The 24,796-nt window shown below is 35.8% G+C and overlaps 1 protein-coding gene across 10 annotated transcripts in view; it reads right to left on the bottom strand.

Moving 5' to 3' along the window:
• The window catches only part of NBEAL1 (neurobeachin like 1), a 237,965-nt gene that overhangs the window by 92,980 nt on the left and 120,189 nt on the right, over positions 1-24,796 (bottom strand). For all 10 annotated transcript variants that reach the window (XM_087862767.1, XM_087862763.1, XM_087862760.1 and 7 more), the window contains 11 exons: positions 22,570-22,659; positions 18,902-19,070; positions 18,312-18,445; positions 17,695-17,854; positions 17,486-17,588; positions 16,796-16,952; positions 15,150-15,308; positions 13,111-13,270; positions 9,063-9,151; positions 6,521-7,096; positions 6,011-6,186 (listed from right to left, as the gene is read on the bottom strand). In XM_087862767.1, the coding sequence (XP_087718893.1) occupies positions 6,011-6,186; positions 6,521-7,096; positions 9,063-9,151; positions 13,111-13,270; positions 15,150-15,308; positions 16,796-16,952; positions 17,486-17,588; positions 17,695-17,854; positions 18,312-18,445; positions 18,902-19,070; positions 22,570-22,659 (1,973 nt within the window). The remainder of the gene's footprint in view (positions 1-6,010; positions 6,187-6,520; positions 7,097-9,062; positions 9,152-13,110; positions 13,271-15,149; positions 15,309-16,795; positions 16,953-17,485; positions 17,589-17,694; positions 17,855-18,311; positions 18,446-18,901; positions 19,071-22,569; positions 22,660-24,796) is intronic.

Below are 24,796 nucleotides of genomic sequence, written 5' to 3'. Positions count from 1 at the left end.
GTGCAGGCGAACCACACTGAAACAGGGGGCTCAGGAGCTCGCTCGGGAACCAGGGGCAGCTGGCGGTGTTAAAAACACAAAGGACAGAGACGGGCGGGCCCTGGTAGTGAGGGCTGGGAGAGCGGCTGTGGGACACACAACCCAGGACGCTGCAGGGTTTAGCAGCACTGAGAGAAACAGAGTTAAAGAGGCCAAGAGAGCTCAGTGGAGAGTGGACTGCGATCTCTCTGTTCGGAGACAGAGGCTAGGATTCGGCCACAGCTGCTCTCTCAGAAGAGCCACAGAAAACCGCCAGGGAAAGCCGCCAGAGAACAAAAGCTTGGAAATACCAGCTCACATTGTGCCAATCCCCATCCTCCCTCGCAGGGACAGGGAGACTCTACCCTAACATAGTTACCTGAATATCACCGTGGCGGGCCCCTCCCCCAGAAGGCACGCTGAAAAATCAAGAAGCCCACATCCCTGAGGTCCCTATAAAACAAATGCACACTGCCTGGGCCCTGGTCAATAATTTGGGCTCTGGGCAACCCCGCAATCTCTCCTCATCAGAATGACAAGGAGGAGAAATCCCCCCCCAGCAAAGAAAAGATAATGGGTCTGTGGCCTCTACTACAGAACTGATGGATATGGATATAACCAAATTGTCAGAAATGGAGTTCAGAGTAACAATGGTCAAGATAATGTGTAGACTTGAAAAAAGTATTAACGAAAATATTAACAAGAATATAGAATCTCTGAGGGCGGAAATGAGAGCGAATCTGGCAGAAATTAAAAATGCTATGACTCAAATGCAGTCAAAACTAGAGGCTCTGATGGCCAGGGTAAATGAGGCAGAAGAACGAATTAGTGAATTGGAGGATGGGATGGTAGAAGAGAAAGTTAAAACAGAAACTTGCCTCAAAAAAATTCAATCTCAAGAATGCAGATTACGGGAGACTACTGACTTAAAACATTCCAATGTCAGAATCATCGGCATCCAGAGGGGGTGGAGAAAGAGAGAGGTCTAGAAAAGATATTGGAACAAACTGTAGCTGAAAACTTCCCTAATCTAGCAAAGGAAACAAGCATTCGTGTCCAAGAGGCAGAGAGGACCCCTCCCAAGGTCAACCACGACAAACCTATGCCACGTCCCGTCATAGTGCAATTTGCAAATATTAGATCCAAGGATACAGTACTGAAAGCGGCCAGAGTGAAGAAATTTCTCACGTATGGAGGCAAAAATGTCAGAATAACGTCAGACCTGTCTACACAGACCTGGAATGAGAGGAATGGTTGGCAGGATATTTTTAAAGCTCTATCTGAGAAGAACATGCAGCCAAGGATCCTTTATCCAGCAAGGCTGTCATTCCGAATTGATGGAGAGATAAGGACCTTCCAGGATCGTCAGTCACTGACCAAATTTGTAACCACGAAACCAGCCCTACAGGAGATATTAAGGGGGGTTCTATAAAAGTAAAAAGACCTCAAGAGTGATACAGAACAGAAATTTACAATCTATAGAAACATAGACTTCACAGGCAACATGACATCATTAAAATCGTATCTCTCAATAATCACTCTCAATGTGAATGGCCTAAATGCTCCCATAAAATGCCACAGGGTTGCAGATTGGATAAAAAGACATGACCCATCCATATGCTGTCTAAAAGAGACTCACCTTGAAACTAAAGATACATCCAGACTGAAAGTGAAGGGACGGAGAACTACTTTTCATGCCAACGGACCTCAAAAGAAAGCTGGGGTAGCAATTCTCATATCAGACACATTACATTTTAAACTAAAGACTGTAGTTAGAGATACAGAAGGACACTACATTATTCTTAAAGGATGTATCCAACAAGTGGATATAACAATTATAAATATCTACGCCCCCAACAGAGGAGCAGCAAGATACACAAGCCAACTCTTAACCAGAATAAAGAGACATATAGATAATAATACGTTAATAGTAGGGGACCTCAACACTCCACTCTCAGAAATAGGCAGATCACCTAAGCAGAAAATCAACAAAGAAACAAGAGCTTTGAATGACATACTGGACCAGATGGACCTCATAGGTATATATAGAACACGACACCCCAGAACAACAGAATACTCATTCTTTTCGAATGCACATAGAACTTTCTCCAGAATAGACCATATACTGGGTCACAAAACAGGTCTCAACCGATACCAAAGGACTGAAATTATTCCCTGCATATTCTCAGACCACAATGCTTTGAAATTGGAACTCAATCACAAAGAAAAATTTGGAAGAAGCTCAAACACTTGGAAACTAAGAACCATCCTGCTCAAGAATGATTGGATAAACCAGGAAATTAAAAATCAATTTAAACAATTTATGGAGACTAACGAGAATGAAAACACAACGTTCCAAAACCTATGGGACACTGCAAAGGCAGTCCTAAGGGGAAAATACAAAGCCATCCAAGCCTCACTCAAAAGAATAAAAAAATCTAAAATGCAGTTTTTATAGTCTCAACTCAAGAAGCTGGAGCTGGAACAGAAGAAAAGGCCTAATCCATGCACGAGAAGGCAGTTGATCAAGATTAGAGCAGAGATCAATGAATTAGAAACCAGGAGCACAGTAGAGCAGATCAGCAAAACTAGAAGCTGGTTCTTTGAAAGAATAAATAAGATTGATAAGCCACTGGCAAGACTTATTCAAAAGAATAGAGAAAGCACCCAAATTAATGAAATTATTAATGAAAAGGGAGAGATCACAACCAACACCAATGAAATAGGAAGGATCATTACAAACTTTTATCAACAGGTTTATGCCAATAAATTAAACCTGGAAGAAATGGATGCCTTTCTGGAAACCTATAAACTACCAAGACTGACACAGGAAGAAAATGGTTATTTAAACAGACCGATTAATTACGAAGAGATTGAAGCAGTGATCAGAAACCTCCCCAAAAACAAGAGTCCAGGGCCTGACGGATTCCCTGGGGAATTCTACCAAACAGTCAAGGAAGAAATAATACCTATTCTCCTGAAGCTGTTTCAAAAAATAGAAACAGAAGGAAAACTACCAAACTCGTTGTATGAGGCCAGTATTACCGTGATCCCCAAACCAGGCAAAGACCCCACCAAAAAGGAGAATTACAGACCGATATCCCTGATGACAATGGACACCAAAATTCTCAACAAAATCCTTGCTAATAGTATCCAACAGTACATTAAAAGGATTATCCAACATGACCCAGTGGAATTCATCCCTGGAATGCAAGGGTGGTTCAACATTCGCAAATCAATCAGTGTGATAGATCATATCAACAAGAAGAGAGTCAAGAAGCATATGATCCTCTCAAATGATGCAGAAAAAGCACCTGACAAAATACAGCATCCTTTCCTGATAGAGGATACATTCCTCAATTTCATAAAAACCATCTATGAAAACCCTACAGCGAATATCATTCTCAATGGAGAAAAGCTAAAAGCCTTTCCCTTAAGATCAGGAACATGACAAGGATGCCCACTCTCGCCATTATTGCTCAACATAGTACTAGAAGTCCTTGCAACAGCAATCAGACAATGAAAAGGGATAAAAGGTATCCAAATCGGCAAAGAAGAAGTCAAACTGTTTCTCTTCCCAGATGACATGATCCTCTAAATGGAAAACCCAAAGAGTTCACCCCCAAACTACTAGAACTTATAGAGCAATTCAGTAATGTGGCAGGACACAAAATCAATGCTCAGAAATCAGCTGCATTTCTATACACAAACAATGAGACTGAAGAAAGAGAAATTACGGAATCCATTCCATTTACAATAGCACCAAAAATCATACATTATCTCAGAATTAACTTAACCAGAGACGTAAAGGTTCTATATTCTAGAAAGTAGAAATCACTCTTGAAAGACATTGAAGAAGACACAAAAAGATGGAAAAATATTCCATGCTCATAGATTGGAAGAATAAACATAGTTAAAATGTCTATGCTACTCAGAGCAATCTACGCTTTCAGTGCCATCCCGATCAAAATACCAATGGCATTTTTCAAAGAACTGGAACAAACAGCTCTTAAATTTGTGTGGAACCAGAAAAGGCCCCAAATCGCGAAGGAATTGTTGAAAAGGAAAAACAAAGCTGGGGGCATCACGTTGCCAGATTTCAAGCTATACTACAAAGCTGTGATCACAAAGACAGCATGGTACTGGCACAAAAACAGAAACATAGAACAATGGAACAGAATAGAGAACCCAGAAATGGACCCTCGGCTCTTTGGGGAACTAATCTTTGACAAAGCAGGAAAAAACACCCAGTGGGAAAAAGACAGTCTCTTCAATAAATGGTGCTGGGAAAATTGGACAGCTATATGCAAAAGAATGAAATTTGACTACTCTCTCATACCATACACAAAGATAAACTCCAAATGGATGAAAGACCTCGATGTGAGACAGGAATCCATCATAATTCTAGAGGAGAATATAGGCTGCAACCTCTTTGACATTGGCCACAGCAACTTCTTTCATGACACATCTCCAAAGGCAAGAGAAACAAAAGAAAAAATGAACTTGTGGACTTCATCAAGATAAAAAGCTCTGCACAGCCATGGAAACAGTCAAAAAAACTAAGAAGCAGCCCATGGAATGGGAGAAGATATTTGCATATGACACTACAGAAAAAAGACTGGTATCCAAGACCTACAAAGAACTTCTGAATCTCAATACACGAGAAACAAATAAACAAATCAAAAAATGGGCAGAAGATATGAACAGACACTTTTCCAATGAAGACATACAAATGGCTAAAAGACACATGAAAAAATGTTCAAAATCATTAGCCATCAGGGAAATTCAAATCAAAACCACATTGAGATACCACCTTACACCAGTAAGAATGGCAAAAATGGACAAGGCAAGAAACAACAAATGTTGGAGAGGATGTGGAGACTACATTGTTGGTAGGAATGCAAGTTGGTACAGCCACTTTGGAAAACAGTGTGGAGGTCCCTTAAAAAGTTAAAAATAGAGCGACCCTATGATCCAGCAATTGCACTACTGGGTATCTACCCCAAAGATACAGACGTAGTGAAGAGAAGGGCCATATGCACCCCAATGTTCGTAGCAGCATTGTCCACAATAGCTAAATTGTGGAAGGAGCCGAGATGCCCTTCAACAGATGACTGGATTAAGAAGATGTGGTCCATATATACAATGAGTATATAAAATTACTCAGCCATCAAAAAGAACGATTTCTCAACATCTGCTGCAACATGGACAGCACTGGAGGAGATAATGCTAAGCAAAATCAGTCAAGCAGAGAAAGACAATTATCATATGGTTTCACTCATTCATGGAACATAAGAAGTAGGAAGATCGGTAGGAGAAGAGCGGGAAGAAGAAAGGGGGGGTAAACAGAAGGGGGAATGAACCATGAGAGACTATGGACTCTGGGAAAACAAACTGAGGGCTTCAGAGGGGAGGGGGTGGGGGAATGGGATAGGCTGGTGATCGGTAGTAAAGAGGGCACGTATTGCATGGTGCACTGGGTGTTATTTGCAACTAATGAATCATGGAACTTTACATCAAAAACTAGGGATGTACTGTATGGTGATTAACATAATATAATAAAAAATATTATTAAAAAAATAAAGCTGGAAATTGGGAAGGTAAAAAAAGAATCTGTAGAGAACTCTAAATGCTTTAGGGAAGTAATTTTTATGAAAACACTACTTGCTTCCCTCAGCATGGAAACTCTCAAACTTGGACAAGACTGCAGAACACAATACGCCAAATGCTTAGATGTTATAAAAACGAATTTAAAGAACAAGGAATGTATAATCACTGAAGCCCAAAATAAAGATTTAAATCTCCTCACACTTTTGGATTTCTGTCTAGATTCCACTAAAATGGCAACAGAGAGGAAAAGGGGCTGAGCACGAAGTTTTTCCTTTTCTCTCACTACACACACTGAATCCTGAATAAATGTTCAATAAAAAATATTATTTTAGACTCCCATCCACTACAAAAGGAAAGAGTAAATCACCAACTGAATGCTTACATTAATTTTAATTCATCTGATGGTCGAAGTAGTTCACTGGATATTCCTGGTTTAGATAGTGCTGAAAACACTTGTCCCCGTTCAATCCAAGTACCATCATCAGACTTTTCCAGTCCCTTACACATCACATAGTTCAAAATATTTGTCAGTAATTGAAGAAGCTCCTCCTCACATCTCTATAAAAACGATAAACTAATATTAAATTATTGGAAGGAGGTGGTGTTAAAAGCATATAAAAACAACCATCACATATACTGACTGTAATCATTTAACATATTTAAAGTGTCTTGAACCCGGAACTTTGCTAAGTAGGCCCAAGAGATATGAGGATGAATAAAACACCTGCTTTTCTCGAAATATAATTTAGTGACTTCTAGGCTTCCAAAATCTTAGATCATGAGACTTAGAACATGAATATAATATGAAATTGTTAACAATTACACATTTCTAAGGATTAGAAGTATATAACATGAAAATAAAAATAGCATTTGGACAAATAAGGAATTTTACCTCTTGGCTTTCAAGTAAAGAGAAGTCATCGCCAAACTCCGGATCATTTACGACACTGCTCTCTTTGTCAGACTGCACAGAAAATGATTTAGTAGATTCTATTGGGGATGGTGTGCTAGGCAGGCTGTCTGGCATGTGACTTCCACTGTCGCTCAGTTCACATGAGTCTATTCCACTGAGATCTAAACTCAAATGTGAAGGGTTATTATTCCAGAATTCTTCTTGATTCTCTGATTTGAAAGATAATTCTCCCACAGAACTATCTTCTTGAAATAATGGTGTGTTTGAGTCCAGAGAGTTTCTATCCTCTAAACTCCACTGATCTGAAGACACATTAGCTGAGGCAAAAGAGTTGATTTTTTCCTCATCAGTCTTTTCATCAAAGTTCCTCTTAATATCTTCAGCTGATAAATTTTTATCACTGTCTTTCATTGAAACAGCCCTACTGTGCTTATGAAGAGTATTTCCATTTTCAAAATTTGTTTTTAAAAAAAGCCTAACTAAAGTGTCTTGCCAACCCACTTGTTGAGATATTTGATGTGCTGCATCTGGCTGGGCCTGCAAAATCTGTAAAATCTGCAAAGATCAAGAATACAAAATTCATCAAAAAGTACATGGTACTTCACATCAAAACGTTTCTTTTCACTTACTTTACAGACAAAGTAATTTAATGAGAAACTGTGGGAAGATGTTCTTTCAAAAGATTATGTTCTTAACTGGATTACAAACTGTCTGTAGAGTACACACTGTGTTTTTAACTAATCTGCATATTACTCATTGTACAGAGTGCTTAAATATTTGCTGAAAGATAAAAAAGGGACAAAAATGATCCTTCACATGTCAACACACTCATGTTATTAATTTAATTTGGTCAGAGAGAAAATATAAATAGAATGAAGGTATATATAAAATGTAATAAAGTTATATCCTCTCAACTACTTTCCATGAGCCTACTACATTATGTTTAGCAAATACTGAATACATATTGTGTACCAGGCCCCTTCTGGTCATAGGGTTAAGGGAGTAAGTAAGACACACAGACACTTTAATAGAACCTACATATACCAAGAACGTTTCCCCATCTCATTTTTGTTTCAGGCAAAGTTAATAGTTGCTTTTGCAAAAACATTTTTTTCCATTAACTCTATACTGTACAAACACTAATTCCAACAAAATGGAAGCTGATATTTAGCTGGAAAAAGAAACTGAAATAAATGAATAGACACTGACATGTCAATGTGTGTATGATCTCTATTATCCAAATGATTCCATACTTTTTGGATTAAAACAAGTTCTCAAACACTGTCAGATTCAGTTAAGATCTTTAAGACATTTTTATCACAAAGCCAATAAATTTCTATGTAGATGAAAAGAATTTTTGCTCCCAGTATTAAGAGACTCTCTTTTACCTCTAACTCTGACAAGTGTCATGGGAGATTAATAATGTTGGTGGGGACTTCAATATCAGTGGCTCTAATGCATGCTGAGGCTGACACAGAAAGCAACAAGTCACAATGATGTGAAGTTCCTTTCCTCACTAATGCTATCAGTGAGCTACCATTACTCTACCAATTCAGAATATCAATTTTTTTCCTTAGTAAAGAAATTTTCATGATTTCTTGACTTTAAAATTTCCATAAAATAAGACTTATTTTATGTCTACTTTATATACATGTAATGGATAAAAACTAGGCTGCACTGAAAGCTGTTTTCAAACTGAAAGGAAAGCATCAATCTATATGACCCACTTTAAGAATAATATACGAAAATCCATCTAAATGTGAAATGTGAACATACTCTGACACAGCAATTCCACTTCATGGATTATATCCTACAGATGTATTACCAAAAACAGGTAAAAATATATGTAAAAAAGTTCTTAACAGAAGTTTAACACAGAAAAACAGGAGACAATGTAACATCCGTGAACAGGGAACCAGATAATACTTTATACAATAGCCACAGAATAAAAACTATATGTAGTTGTTTAAGATATACATCCAGACTTACTGATGGAAAAATACTATAACATAATTAGGGAGTAAAATTTAAAAAAAAAAAGCAAGGAAGCAAATTAAGTAGTAGGTCAGTGACTGCTAGTGGAAGAGAGAGAAGGCTATAATCAGGAAGAAGCACACAGGATAACTATTTCTTGACTTAAAGGGATGCATTGAAGGCAAGTCACTGTTGCTTTTCCACGAAGTTCAAAAGATTCAGAAATTCTAAAATATGGTATATGAATTAGAAATGGTCATAATCGTTGAAGGTTCTTGACAAAACAACTATTCTCTTGTAACAAATTTTTTACTGTGGTAAGGGAATATTTCCAGGAGACAATGTAAAGGTAAGAATACATTTTTATGCTGATTTTGTGATTACATGAAGTTAATGCACCTCAAAAAAGGAAATTATTTATAAAATTGTGTCATTTATAAAATAACAGAAATTAAAACTTATACCCGGTGTAAAATACTCAATATAAAAGTTATTCACAGTATAACAATACTGTCATCTTTAAAGTATATCTTAAAAGTTTACTAACCTTTCTGCAGATAACCACCCTGACATTCATATGTGTTCTGTGAGATATATATACCACAGACAACAGATCTTTGAAATTAATAGCAGGATCTATGGTGGGGAAAAAACAAAGTTAAAATTAAATTCCAGAGATAGTCAAAGAAAGAACTGTGAGTGATAGTTTGATAATAAAATAATTGTTTTACTCTTATTTTCTTTTTGTTGCTGTTAACAATAGATATCCTTTATTTTTTCTAGCTTTATTGACATATAACTGCCATAAAACAGTGTATAAATTAAATGTGTATGACATGATGATCTGATATATGTATATACTGCAAAATAATTACCACAAGAAGGTTAGTTAACATCCAACACTTCACATAGCTACCATTTTCCTTTTGTGGTAAAAATCTTTAAGATGTGCTCTCTTAGCAACTTTCAAGTACATAATATAATATTATTAACTACAGTTACCATGTTGCACATTAGATTCCCAGAACTGGAAGCCTGAACCCTCTTGACCACCTTCACTCATTTGCCCCCCTGCCCCCAGCCCCCACAACTACCAATCTACTCTCTGTCTCTAGGAGGTTGGTTTTTTGAATTTCACCTATAAGTGAGACCATACAGTATGTGTCCTTCTCTGACTTATTTCACTTAGCAGAATAATGCCCTGCAGGTTCTTTTGTTACAAATGGCTGAGTAATATTCTTTTATACACACACACACACACACACACACACACCTACTTTATCCATTCATCCATCAGCAGACATTTAGGTTGTTTCTAGGTCTTAGCTATTATAAATGATGCCGCAGTGAACACAGGGATGCAGACAACTCTTCAAGATAGTGATTTCATTTTCTTTAGATATATACCAGAAGATGGATTACTGAATTATATGACAGTTCTATTTTTAATTTTTGGAGGAACCTCCATACTGTTTTCCACAGTGGCTGTGCTAATTTGCATTCCCAGCAACAATGCACAAGGGTTTCCCTTTCTCCATATCTTCACCAGCACTTGTTATCCTTTGTCCTTTTGGTAATAGCCATCTTAACAGGTGTGACATGCTATCTCCTTCTGGCTTTGATTTTCATTTCCCTTATGATTAGAAATGTGGAGCACCTTGCCGTCTACCTACTGGTTATTTGCATGTCTTCTTTCCAAAAATGTCTATTCAGGTCCTTTGTTCATTTTTTCTTTTTAAATTTTAGTTAGTTGACATACAGTTCAATACTGGTTTCAGGAGTAGAGTTCAGTGGTTCATCATTTACATGTAACACCCAGTGCTCATCGTAACAAGTGCCCTCCTTAATACCCATCACCATCTATCCCATCCCCCACCCACCTCCCTCTGTTAACCCTGTTTGTTCTCTAAGCTAAGAGTCTCTCATGATTTGTTTCCCTTCTGTCTCTTTTCTTTTCCTGAGTTTTCATCATTTTCTTAAATTCCACATATGAGTGAAATCATACAGTATTTCTCTTTCTCCAACTTATTTCACTTAGCATAATATACTCTAGCTCCAACCATGTCATTGCGAATGGCAAAATTTCATTTTTTGATGGTTGAATAGTATTCTATTTTGTGTGTGTGTGTGTGTGTGTGTGTGTGTGTGTGTGTGTGTGTGTGTGTGTATACCATATCTTCTTTATCCATTCTTCATTTGATGGGCATTTGGGCTCTTTCCATGGTTTGGCTATTGTTGATAATGCTGCTGTAAACACTGGGATACACATACTCCTTTGAATGTGTATTTCTGTAATCTTTGGGTAAATACCTAGTAGTACAATTGTTGGATCATAGGGTAGTTCTATTTGAGCTTTTTGAGGAACCTCCATACTGTTCTCCAGAGTGGCTGTACTAGTTTGCATTCCCACCAACAATGCAAAAGGGTTCCCATTTCTCTGCATCCTTGCCAACACTTGTTGTTTCCTGTGTTGTTAATTTTAGCTATTCTGACTGGTATGAGAAGGTCTGATTTGTATTTCACTGATGATGAGTGATGTTGAGCACTTTTTCGTGTATCTGTTAGCCATGTGGATGTCTTCTCTGGAGAAATGCCTATTCATGCCCTCTGCCCATTTCTTAACTGGATTATATTTTTTGGGTGTTGAGTTTAATAAGTCCGTTACAGACTCTGGATACTAACCCTCATTTGCAAATATGTTCTCCCATTCCATAGGCCGCCTTTTAGTTCTGTTGATTGTTTCCTTCACAATGCAGAAGCTTTTTATCTTGATGAGGTCCCAACAGTTCATTTTTGCTTTTGTTTCTCTTGCTCCCAGTGATGTGTCTAGTACCTTGCTCATTTTTTAATTGGATTTTTTTTGCTACTGTGTTGTATGATTTCCTTACATATTTTAGATATTAATCCCCTCTCAAATATTTGATTCACAGGTATTTTCTCCCACCCTGTAGACTGCCTTTTCATTTTGTTGAGGGTTTTTCTTGCTGTGCAGAAGCTTTTTAGTTTGATAAAGTCCCAGTTGTTTATTTTTGCTTTTATTGCTTGTGCTTTTGGTGTCATTGCCAAGACAAATGTCAAGGACTCTTCCTCATGTTTTCTTCTAGGAGTTACCTGGTTCAGGACTCACATTTAAATCTTTAGTTCATTTCAAGTTAATTTCTGTGAGTGGTGTAAGGGTCCATTTTCATTCTTTTGAATATGAATATTCAGTTTTCCCAACACCATTCATTGAATAGACTATTTTTCCCTAACTGAGTATTCTTGGATCCCTTGCCAAATATTAGTTGACCAGATATACATGGTTTCATTTCTGGGCTTTCAATTCTGTTCCTCTGGTCTGTGTGTGTTTTTATGCTAGTACCAAACTGTTTTGATTACTATAACTTTGTAGTATGAATATTCAGTTTTCCCAACATCATTCATTGAATAGACTATTTTTCCCTAACTGAGTATTCTTGGATCCCTTGCCAAATATTAGTTGACCAGATATACATGGTTTCATTTCTGGGCTTTCAATTCTGTTCCTCTGGTCTATGTGTGTTTTTATGCTAGTACCATACTGTTTTGATTACTGTAACTTTGTAGTATAGTTTGAAATCAAGAATTGTGATATTTCCAGCTATCTTCTTTTTCAAGTTCTTTCTCAAAGAATGAACTGTCAGTAATAGTTATATAAATGCTGAAATAATGGTCTCATTTAAAATTAGGATTATAGAGCGGTTCCTGGGTGGCTCAGCTGATTAACCAGCTAATTCGGCTCAAGTCACTACCTCGGGGTCCTGGGATCAAGCCCTGTGTCAGGGAGTCTGCCTGAGAATTCTTTCTCTCCCTCACCTCTCCCCGCACTCGTGCACTCTCTTTAAAATGAATACATCTTTAAAAAAATAAAATAAGAATTACAGGTATGTTTAAATTTTACAAAGAAAACAGATTTAGAATATTTGACAGTCTCCTGAGTAAGCCCTAAATAATTCTTTTCTTTTGATTGCCTGAACACAAATCCATACTATTTTGTTCTTGTACTATTATTTATCTTTTTATGTACATGGCTTATATCTTATGTACTTATCAATGAAAAGATAAACCATTTAAAACAAAGAACCTTTCTTATACCTTTTGAACCCTTAGCATCTGACATAAACACTACAGTTTGTAGTAAGTATTAAAAAAGTTTTATTAAAAAAATGAGAAACAAAAAAAGATTATCTGAAAGAATATCTGAAATTAAGGATTTAAGCTCCCCAAAGAAAAAGACAGAATGTTTGGTATGTATTCTCTCTAGCATCTTTTTCTTATTATAGAGGACTCAATTATTTATTAATCAATCAATCAACAACTACTGAAGGCCTACCAAGTAGGCCAAGTGCCTACCAAGTAAGGCACTATGCTATGCCCTGAGGAGACAAAAACGTAAATAAAAAATAGTACCTAAAAAAAGCCCTGCTGAATCAAATAATAGGTAATTAAAAGTAACCTGAAGAAGAAAGGGGGAAAAAAAACCCTTTAGAAAAAAATTTGAGAACCATCAAATAGAATTATGCTACTATGAAGAACATCTCTTAAATACATCAGTATTATCAGCCTTAGAGTCATACCTGTGTTTATAATTTGATTGGTGAGGCTTTTAATGAGAGAGGTATTAACAGGTGCTTCATTAAGAAGTAGTCCCAATCCTGAATAGCCAACTTCTCTGAGCCGAATACGTTGTTTACTTCGTTCATAAACATTTGTGCATTTCAACATTTGTTCCATAACCTGGTCACAACAGTAATATATTCTTCTCAATACAGAGAATTAAGAACAGTCTGTCACTTAGGTTAATACTGAATATAATGTTACTGTACAAGCATCATTTTGGAGCATCATTTTATTCCTTAAGTGCAACAAACAAACCAACCCAGCAGTAACAGGGAGGACTACTCTGTATCATACTCTCATTAAAAAATGGATTTAAGAAGAAATTGAACTAAAATGCATTTGTATTTAAATAATTAATATATTTAAACTGTAGTTTACATATATTTCTTGCAGATCGAAGAAATAACTTAAAACTTCTTTTTTAGTGGCTAAGGCATAGATAGAAACAAACCCTATAGCCTCCATGAAAAACAAAAGTATGTTATGAAAGAGAAAAAAGATACTTTTAGATCAATATAGTAATTTATTTAACATTTATGTAATGGTTATCAAAATAATTTTCAAGAACAAGGAAACATTTTGTGAAGCAACACATCCATATGCCAAAATGGGAGAATGAATTAGTAATCTCATACTTTTTGAAGTAAGATCAACTTTTAAAAGTGATGTACTGAAACCATATGGAAAGGAAAATAATATGATGAACAATACATATAAGGCCATTTTTGGAGAAATAACATTTAATCTCCATAAAGGAACATTTGTTTGGCCAGATACTTTAAAGAGCAGCCACAGGGGTCACCATAAGTAATACTCATGAGAGACTATGCCAGATCATTTTATTGCACCTTTGTTTTCCAAAGTTTAGGGATTCCAAACATAGGCAATCCAAACTTGACCCCATATGTAAACTTTATAATGTAACACTAATGATACAAGAGGAAACAAATGTTACAGGCAATCAGGCATAAAGAACAGAATAAATCATGAGAAGTAGAAATATGACTAACTCCTCTACTTTTTTTTTTTTTAACAAAAATGGTGAAGTGGGTAGCTTCAGCTAAAGCTCAAAGTGACTACTTTGGATAGCTTAACAAAATATATTCACTATCCTTGGACAAGTTACTAACTTCTCTGGCCTCAGTTTCTTTATCTGTAAAATGGGACTAATTATATCCACTTCATAAAGTTCTTGCAAGGACTAAGTTAGCTAATACATGAAGAATGTTTACTGCTTGACAAATAGTAGGTGCTACATAACGTTAGTTATTATAATTAACTGCTAAAATGTCGGACCTGCCACACAGACCCATGATAACTCGAGAGAGAGACGAGATAAAATTAGTGAAAGGGAGTGGGAGGTACAGGCTTCTAGTTATGAAATGAGTAAGTCACAGGAATAAAAGGTAGAGCATAGGGAATATAGTCAATGGTACTGTAATAATCTTGCATGATGACAGACGGTTGCTACAGTTGTGGTGAGCATAGCATAATGTATAAACCTGTAAAATCACTATGTTGTACACTTGAAACTACTGTAGCATTGCGTATCAATTATACTCATATAAAAAATGTTTTTTAGAAGGCAAAAAAGGGAAATGAGAAGTTTTATACTGAGGATGATATAACAAAGTGGATTGTCCACTAAATAACTGATCAGATTACACTATAATTAGTTTTTAAATGTTTAAAACATGGAAAGTATATATCAAAACAAACTGAAGAATTAATTAATTAGTTCTTCATTAATTAATGTACACTTCACACCCAGCATGGAGCCCAACGCAGGAACCCATGACCCTGAAATTGAGACCTGAACTGAGATCAAGAGTTGCACACTTAACCTACTAAGTCAGCCAGGCACCCCTACAACAATTTAAAATTAGACCAAGTAGATATGAAAAAAGAATTTACATTCATAAAATTGATATTTACAAGTAAATTCATATACTCACAAATGTGACCAAATATAAAGATGCTTAAGAAACATTTGTACCTTAAAAACGATTTCTCTTAGTCTGTCAGAGTACTTCTGATTTAAGAGCAAGGCATAAAGTATGTCAGCATTTCCTGGTTCAAACAGCAGTAAGAAAAGCTGACCTCTAGTTGGGCTGGTACGGAGGAGACTGAAGAGCATATCCAAAATTCCGAAGAGCTTTTAAAATTAAACAACACAAAACAAACAACCACACTCATATATGGAAGCACAAATAAAGTCATAAACCACAAACAGTTATTTAAACTAAATCCTATATACCCTAATGTTTTAGAGCTTAACTTAATGGTCTGATATCTTCTGAAATAGCTTGCCTTTTTCCTCCAATATGCTTTCGGCTTATTTCCTTTTGTATATCCTCTCAATACACATTTTTACCTGCTGGGCCATACCTATAATGCTTTAGCCACATAAAAAGTCATGTCTTCCATAAAGCCTTTCCTGGTCACGTCAACATGTAATACTCTCCTATGAAAACCTCCTAGGACTTTGTTTCTCTCTTACGGCTATTATCATGGTCTTTTTTTTGTTTGTTTAATAATCATTTAAAAACCTCTCCTATCCACCCTTGCCTCTACTAGGCTAAAAGAATGCTAATTCATTCATTATAACATACCTATAATATCTAGTATTACTCTATGTGTATAGTAAGCTTTCAATAAATACCTCTGACTGAACTGACCAAGAAAATATCAGTGGCAATGAATCACAGTGGGTGACAACACGACTATTATGAAATAAGATGGCTACTGGCTACTCTAAATAAAAAGAAGCTTCTGAAGTAGCCTAACATTATGGGGAAATAGCTTAAGTTAAATCATCTATATAATATATAAATTATGAAGTCATGTAATCTCTGAGTACACAATGAATACTTCATCATAGAGCACAAAATATTTGAGTCAACATAAATTAAGGCTACTCAAGTTTGGTGTTGAGAGTGGCATACAGAAAGAGCGCAGAAACAGCAGTATACCTGGGTTCTACTCCCAGGTTTGTCAGCTGTATGACCTTTTAAGTCACCTAATCTCTCTGAATATGTACTTCCAAATGTGCAAATGGGAAGATTAATTCCTGGTCTGTATATTTTACATCAGTGGTCCTCAAATTTTACCATGCACCATAATCACCTGGAAGGCTTGGTTCAGTATGTGTGCATTTATAGCAAGTTCCCAGGTTAAACCTGGTCAGGAACCATACATTGAGAACCAATGTCCTAAAGAGCAGCTCTGAGGTATAAATGAATAATGTAAGTAAAAGTACCTAAAAACAGAAATATAATTTACCCTTTATGCAAAATTCTTATGAACTTATATTAAAATGCATGTTAGGAATCTGCCCAGTATCTTTGATGACAGGTAAATATACATTATGTGGCCTATGAAAATAGCCTTCAGAACTGCAAAACAACTATTTCCAGATACCGCTTTCTAGCTAGTTACAATATTTTATTACATTACCATCTATTTTATTAAACTTTCAGTTAGGAAATAAAAATTTACTTCTTTAATTGCATAATATTGTATTTCACATAATAAAGATTTTACTCTTAAAATATGATTAATATATGTGTAATTTTAAAAGAAGATGATATAGCAACTTAAGTGTGAAAAAGAAAAAAAAAAGACTTTTCTTGAGCATAATACCTGTTCTTCTTCATTGATAGCAGCTATATAACCCATAATACTCTGGATCTCTTCATGAGTTCCACCTTTGCACAGAAAATACTTAATTAGTCCATACAAAGAAGTCCTTATTGTGCGAACGTCATCTAGAGACAGCTCACTATATTTACAATCACTCCTGAAAGAGAAAGTAAAAGTGCAAGAACTGAAATTTAAACTGTTTACATTTTAGTGCTTTTTTCATACAAAAGAATTCATAGTTTAAAAAAAAGGACGTTTCCATGTAATTATTAGAATTCATGGTATCTTTGTTTTCTTTTTCCTTTTAAGGAAAACCTAGGGTTTCAATGACAAAGATATAAATAGTTAAAACAGTTTGTATTTAAATAACACTAAGTGGCAGACATAGCTTTAAGTGCTTTGCATGTTTTAAGTGCAATGCTTTTAGTTTAATCCTCAAAACAAACATAGGGGGTCACAGGTTTATTATCTCCTTGTCACAGACAAGAAAACTTAAACACAGTAAAGCTGAGTGAAACACAAGATTCAAACCCAATCTGTGTGATCCACTGTTCATCATTTTAACCTCCATACTTTGTCTTTCTAAAGTTAAAGGATATTAGAATTTCTGGAAGATAAGTCATCTAGACATTCCAAGCAAGCAGCAGGCAGAAAACAATATCAAACTGAGAAGGAGCAAGGACATCATACCCATAATAAATCCTAAGTGTATCTAGGAGAAACTGCACACCATACTTCTTTCGGAAAACTCTCCTGCTGTCTTTGATGATGGTGGAAAGATACTGTATATGACCTAAAATACAAAGTTCACTCTTAAATGAACACCTAAAATAAAATCCCACAGGTAGTTATAAATTTCTAAAACAAATGTAAAATTTGATCCAACAGACCGCTCTCACCAATTCGAAAAGGAAAATCTCCACGGTTCCAAATACGGAAGTCAAAGAGTAAATACTGATACATTTGCTGCAGGAGCTGCATATTTTTCTCTAATGATACCTGTTCAATTAGTAACTGAATTGCCATCAGTACATTAACATCCATCAAGGAGCTTGGCACCTGAAATCCAAACAGATGGGGGTTCTGTAAATTTCAGTTTAAATAATTATCATTAAGCTACATTTAATTTCAAATGATTAATTCAGAACATCTAAATGAGAATGTTACAAAAATATAAACAACTTAAACTTTAATTTTCCAATGTATACTAGAACATATATTCTTAATGTCATATTCCTAAAACAATCTTAAATTTATCAAATATCCCAAATATGAACACTAACAAAGTCCTATACATCAAAGATTATATACTGTTACATAAGATGAGTAATTCTTGTAAAAAGGTGATTCAGAGTAGGTTTTAAAAAACCTGCTTGTGAAATAAGATTATATCCACTAATATAATTGAAGCCATAGTAGTGTTATTTAAAAAAACATTTACTTAGTAAGAAAAACCCTAAAGACCAACTGCTAATTACAATCATTAGCCACATCTACACATGTTAAACTAGCTCACCTTCTGAAGTAAGGCACCAAGAGTGGCAACTCCATGGGAGTGAATAAGATTGTCCTGGTTGATAGGATGTCTTTGAATAAAGTGTTTCACAATCAAGATAAATGTTGCAATTAAATTTCTTTCTAATCTTGACTCTGAGGAATTGTGAACATGTCATTAATTATCATAAGTACTCTAATCACTTTTACATCCCATTTTCTATGTTATAATGCATATTGTAACAAACAAGAAATTTGGTTGAGCAATTTGCTTCCAAAGGTCACTTGCAGAATGAAAATATCAGAGAAAGCAGTGACTGCATATCATAACTCACATACACAAGCAAATATTTTCTCTACCATAAATTCAGCAATGCTGTCATATTTCCACTAATAGTACAAACTAAGAATAGTCAAGAGTGAAACCAACTTCTTAAATTTTTTGACTAAGCTATTATGAACTTTTTGATTTACATTAGTAAAATTAGGGACAGGCTGCTTTAGCTACAAATGGTTAAGTTTCTTCCTAATGGTGGCAAGACATTTTTATCTATTTTTCAATTAATTATCAAATTGCTCAATGACTATTTTGTGTTAATTTCATCTCAATACCTGATGCCTTTGTGGAGGTCAATACGACCCAATCTCCTTCCACAGGCGTTATCAATTCAGAAACTGCGCTTTCATTCACTCCTTCAGAAATCTGTGCTTCACCAAAGTGGCTGATTTGTTCCAACAGAGGAAACAGTACGTTTAATCCACCTATGCAGTTTATGATGTCCTGAAAAAAGAAAATTACAATTTTTAATCTTATAAAACAAGGACAATTTCGTCATTTAATATTCACATAGCATGTACAAGGTTACAATTTGCTAAACTTTTAGGCAACGTACAGGACAGTCTAAGCTAAAGGAACCCTCATTTGGGCATATGCTTTTTTTTTTTTTTTTTAAGATTTTATTTATCTATTTGACAGAGAGAGAGAGACAGAGAGAGACAGAGCGCGCACAAGCAGGGGGTGCAGCACTCAGAGGGAGAAGCAGGCTCCCCGCTGAGCAGGGAGAGCCCAACACGGGGCTCAACCCCAGGACCCTGGGATCATGACCTGAGCCAAACGCAGACGCTCAACTGACTGAGCCACCCAGGGACTCCTGGGCAGAGCTTTAAAGAGCAGCCACAGGGGTCATCATGATCAATATTCGAGACTATACCAGACTATTTTTACCACACCTTTGTTTTCCAAAAGTTACGATTCCAAAAACAGGCAATCCAAATTTGATGCCATAAGTAGACCTTATAATGTAACACTAACGATACAAGAGGAAACAACTGTCATAAGGCAATTAAGTATAATGAACAACAAAATAAATTAAGAAAAAAATACATTTAGTGGTAGAAATATGACTGACTCCTCTCCTTTTACTTAACAAAAAAAGGCGAAGTGGGTGGCTTCAACCAAAGTTCAAAGTGACTGTTTTGCATACTTAACAAAATTCAGTCCATATTCTTTAACAAGTTACTAATCTCTCTGGACTCAGTTTTTTCATCTGTAAAATGAGGATAATAATAAGTCCCACTTTGTAAAGTTGTTACCAGGATTAAGTAAGCTAATAAATGAGTGCTTAGTGTCTGACAAACTGGGTACTACCCAAGGTTAGCCATCATTTTTTTAATAGTTTATTTTTCAATAATAATTTTTTATCATGTTATGTTCCAAGGTTAGCCATCATTAACTGCTGAAATGCACTGTCATCTAGACTCAGTTTCATTCATTAAATAACCCTCTTCATACTTTTTGCCTATTTTTCATACTGATTTTTAAGATAATAGTAAGTAAATTAACTTTTTGGATGGCAAGTATTTTTTTCTCAGTTGTCATTTAACTATTTTTGTGTTTGATTTTGTTGCAGTATAAAAATACAATGAACATAAGAGACACTGAACTCCAGGAAACAAACTGAGGGTTGCTGGAGGGGAGGCTGGTGGGGGAAGGTATAACTGGGTGATGGGCATTAAGGAGGGCACTTGATGTAATGAACACTCAGTGTTATATGCAGCTGATGAATCACTAAATTCTACCTCTGAAACTAGTAAAAAACAAAACAAAACAAAAAAACAAAAAAAACCTAAAAAAAAGTAAAATATAATTTTCTGAAGAAAAAAAAATACAATGAACGTTTTTCTCATTAATTCTGTTCCTATTTGATTTCCCCATAGTTGTAACTCAAGGCACCAAAAACTACTTTGATTTTCAAGTATAATGCACAGCACAATCAGCTTTCCATATATAAGTAATACATGTAACTAGCTTTATAAAGCCAATCTTGTCACAGCAAAAGTTAACCTATGAATGGACAAATGTCATAAATCTTACTATTTTTTTTTAAGATTTTATTTATTTATTTGAGAGAGAGAGAGAGACAGCCAGTGAGAGAGGGAACACAAGCAGGGGGAGTGGGAGAGGAAGAAGCAGGCTCATAGCGGAGGAGCCTGATGTGGGGCTCGATCCCATAACGCCAGGATCACGCCCTGAGCTGAAGGCAGACACTTAACCGCTGTGCCACCCAGGCACCCCCTAAATCTTACTATTTTAACAGGTAAAATTAAGTGGTCTCATCTCAAAGTCAAAGAGAAAAATGCTTGATACCACATGAATAACATGAGACTAACATTAATTGATAGATTCATTTTTACAGTGGCAGAATTATCCTAATGATCTCTGTTCCATTGAAACAATAAGCATATTTGATTGGTGTTAACTGACTACAAGATAAAAGGGATTTTGGGGACTCCTGGCTGGCTCAGTCCATTGACCATCCAACTCTTGATTTCAGCTCACGTCATGATCTTGAGGTCCTGGGACTGAGCCCAGTGTCAGGTTCCCTGCTCGGCGGGGAGTTCCCTCTTCCTCTGCCTCTCCCCCTGCTTGTGTGTGCACACACTCTCTCTCTCTCAAACAAACTGAGGGCTTGGCGGGGCGGGGCGGGGGGGGAATGGGATAGGCTGGTGATGGGTACTAAGGATGGCACGTATTGCATGGTGCACTGGGTGTTAAACGCAAGTAATGAATCATGGAACTTTACGTCAAAAACTAGGGATGTACTGTATGGTGACTAACATAACAAAAAAATATTATTATTAAAAAATAATAATAAAATTAAAAAAAAAAAGAGGGGTACCTGGGTGGCTCAGTTGGTTAAGCATCTGACTTCTGCTCAGGTCATGATCTCAGGTTCCTGGGATCCAGCCCCACACTGGGCTCCCTGCTCAGTGGGGAATCTGCTTGTCCCTCTTCCTCTACCCCTCCCCCTTCTTGTGCTCTGTCTCCACTAAAATATATAAATAAAATCTTAAAAAAAAAAGATAAAAGGGATTTTTTTTTCTGATTTACCAGCAAGTTGCCTTATAACTATCTTTTATATTTTTAATTTTACTTAGGCTATAACTTCTATTTAAGATAACTTGCAAAGGAATACTATATTTTAGAAATAGGGTATATCTCTGACTTGACTTTCATATTAATCTAAATAACCTTTATTAATTTAATAATTCAGTCAACAATGTTATTGTATATCTTTGTACGAGGCACTAGTGAAAAAAGCCTTGGTACCTCCTTTGGAAGTTCTTAAGGACTACTGGAAAATCAAAGCAAGCAAACTATCAAGGAAGTTACTATTCACAATAAGTGAAATGATAAAATGTGACAGGTACTCACAACAAGAGCAGTTAATTCAGTCTTGAAAAAATAAGCAGAGGCCTCTTAGATAGAACCAAAGACATTATGTCCAACTGACAGGTAAATATGAGGCACATCAAGAAGGCAGGCAAGATATGATAGCTAGAGGGGGGTGTGGGGAGGAGGAAAAGTCACTCATCTTTAGCCTCACGGAGGAAAGATCTGTGTTTAAAGCTAATATTCAGGAGACTACAGACAGAAGTATGTGATACAGGAGAAAAAGGATAATCAATGAAGTCCTGAGAGGTTAGGAAGGGTTGAGATCTGCCACACAGTTTTAGGGATTAAATACCTTAAAAGTGGAGCAATGAACCAAGGCAGTATATTCTTCTTAAAAAAACTCATGACATAGTTTAAGGAGGTAACTAAGTTTCAAGCAAATTAATCACTCAACTACTTATCTGTTTATACTTCAAACTGTGTATCTTGCCTGCAAACATTATCACTGGGACTTATTATTCAGATCAATCTGGTAGTGCTTAAAAGATAAACTCTTTAAAAGGATCAGTAAACTTACATAATATGTTGCTCATCATTAACTTACCTTAATGTCCCAGTTCACTATTTTGTTTCCTGTTAATCTTCCATGCAAACAATTAGTAGATAAATCAAGACAGATTGAATTCTTGCAGGCCTAAGAATAAAAGGAAAATATGGCAAACAGCTAAGCACAATGAGGACAAAACATAATTTTAATTACATATGAAATATTTCACCATACTTTAAAAGGATAAATATTATAGTCAATGATAAGATGCTTATAATATGAAGTTTATTATTCTTATTCTGATTGTCCCTTAAAAGAATCAGGGACTAGATTCTAAAGCACTCACTCATCAGAAGTAGGTCACTGTTGCTTGCCATCTGACAGATGAGCTAAAGCAACAACTTACTCACCAAAGTTTAAATTTTTCTCTCTTTTAAGAACACACTAACGGTTGCCATAGGGGAGGGGAGGAGGGGGTCACGGGCAAAATGCGTGAAGGGGAGTGGAACATATAGGCTTTCAGTTATGGAATGAAAAAGTCACAGGGATAAAAGGTAAAGAAAGCATAGGAGATATAGTCAGTGGTACTGTTAACAGTGATGTACGGTGAGAGATGATAGTTACACTTGTGAGCATAGCATAACATACAGACTTGCCAAATCACTATGTTGTATACCTGAAACTAATGTAACATTGTATGTCGACTATACTTTAAATTTTTAAAAAAATTCTGTGAAGTTAAAAAAATTAAAAATAAAAGTTTTAAACCAAAATATGCAAACAGATTTTTGGCTCTTTAAAAAAATTCAATGTTTTATTCCCATCACTATTTCGCTAGGCATAATTTCATTGATACATATAAAATATGTGATTAAAATGTGATATAGAAATCACAAAACAGAAAGATATATCAAAATTCAGCCACAGGCATAAGACACTATTTTCTTTCATGTTATTGACAATTCTGGTTATATTCACACTCAGAGTCTACTCAATAATTCTAGAAATTGTCAAACTTATTTGTTAACTTCTGTAAAGAATTATAAAGCATATAACTTCATGTTCAATCTGTGAATTTACAAATAATGAAGCATCCTTGAATCCAATCACCATTCCAAAAAAACCAAAAAACAAAATTCCAAAAAAATCCTATAAAATTTAGCACAAATTAATTGCTTTCTTCTTAGGGCAACTGAGAAAAAAATGCTTTAATAAAACAAATGTAAGTTGTTTACATTTAAGTCAATGTAAACTATATTAGTCTCAGAGACAGAAATGTCTTTCTCCCATTACTACTTTAGTTTGAGTATTGTGTATCTATGACCTATCCTCACACAATAAACCTCCTAATGGCATGACTGCCGCCCATCTCCTATCCCTCCAACCCAACTTTTGCAGTGCAACTTGAGACCTTTTTCTAAAATGCAAACCTGACCATACTTTGTTCTTCTCCTCAAAATCTTATCCACTGCCTACTTAGCCTGGCATAGGAGGTTTGCTATCATCTGGCCTCCATGTGCTCTCTAATTTAATTTCCTGCCATCTTCTCTTCCTGCTTGCTTAGTGCCCTAAACCCAAATATACGTAGATCCCAGTTTTACAGTATGTGCCTTTGTAGGTGCTGCTTGCTACGCATGGCACATCCCTCGACTCTGCCTTTTAAAACAGAAATCAATCTTTTCTATGATCTTCTAGCCTCCTGAAAGAACCAACCACTCTCCTTTGTTGCTCACTGTATTCTGTACATAATTCCAACACAGAAATATTGTATAGTGGTTAAGGATATGCATTAAATAGGCTGAGTTCTAACTCCAGCACTACCATTCACTAGAATTATGAGGCTAGGCAAGTTACTTATCTTTACTGAGCACCAGAAAACTAGAACTTATAAAAGACATAGGTGATACCATATACCCCATAGAGTTTTTGTGAAGGGTAAGTGAAACAATTCATGTAAAACATTTAGCATAGTGCTTAATATAGTGTAAATAATAAATGGTAGCTAAAAAGAAAAATGCTCATAAAATTACATTGCACTTATTTTTTTTACATATTTACTTCACTTTAGGCTATAAGCTTTTTAAAGTCAGACACTTTATTCATCTTTATATCCTCAAAGTTCAGCACAATTCTTGGCTCGGAGAAGACACTCAAAAAATTATCAACAATGGATGGTTTAACACCTCCTACAAATGAGTAAAAAAATGAAAAACTGTTGACTGTCAAAAAATCCTCTAGAGCAGCTTTTCCCAGACTAGCACTTGTTAGTAAGTGAGATTAAAAA

The sequence above is a fragment of the Ursus americanus genome, chromosome 1 (assembly GCF_024610735.1).
Source record: "Ursus americanus isolate L20-20 chromosome 1, mUrsAme1.1.p, whole genome shotgun sequence".
Taxonomy (NCBI): domain Eukaryota; kingdom Metazoa; phylum Chordata; class Mammalia; order Carnivora; family Ursidae; genus Ursus; species Ursus americanus.
This window is presented reverse-complemented; position numbering and strand designations above follow the sequence as displayed.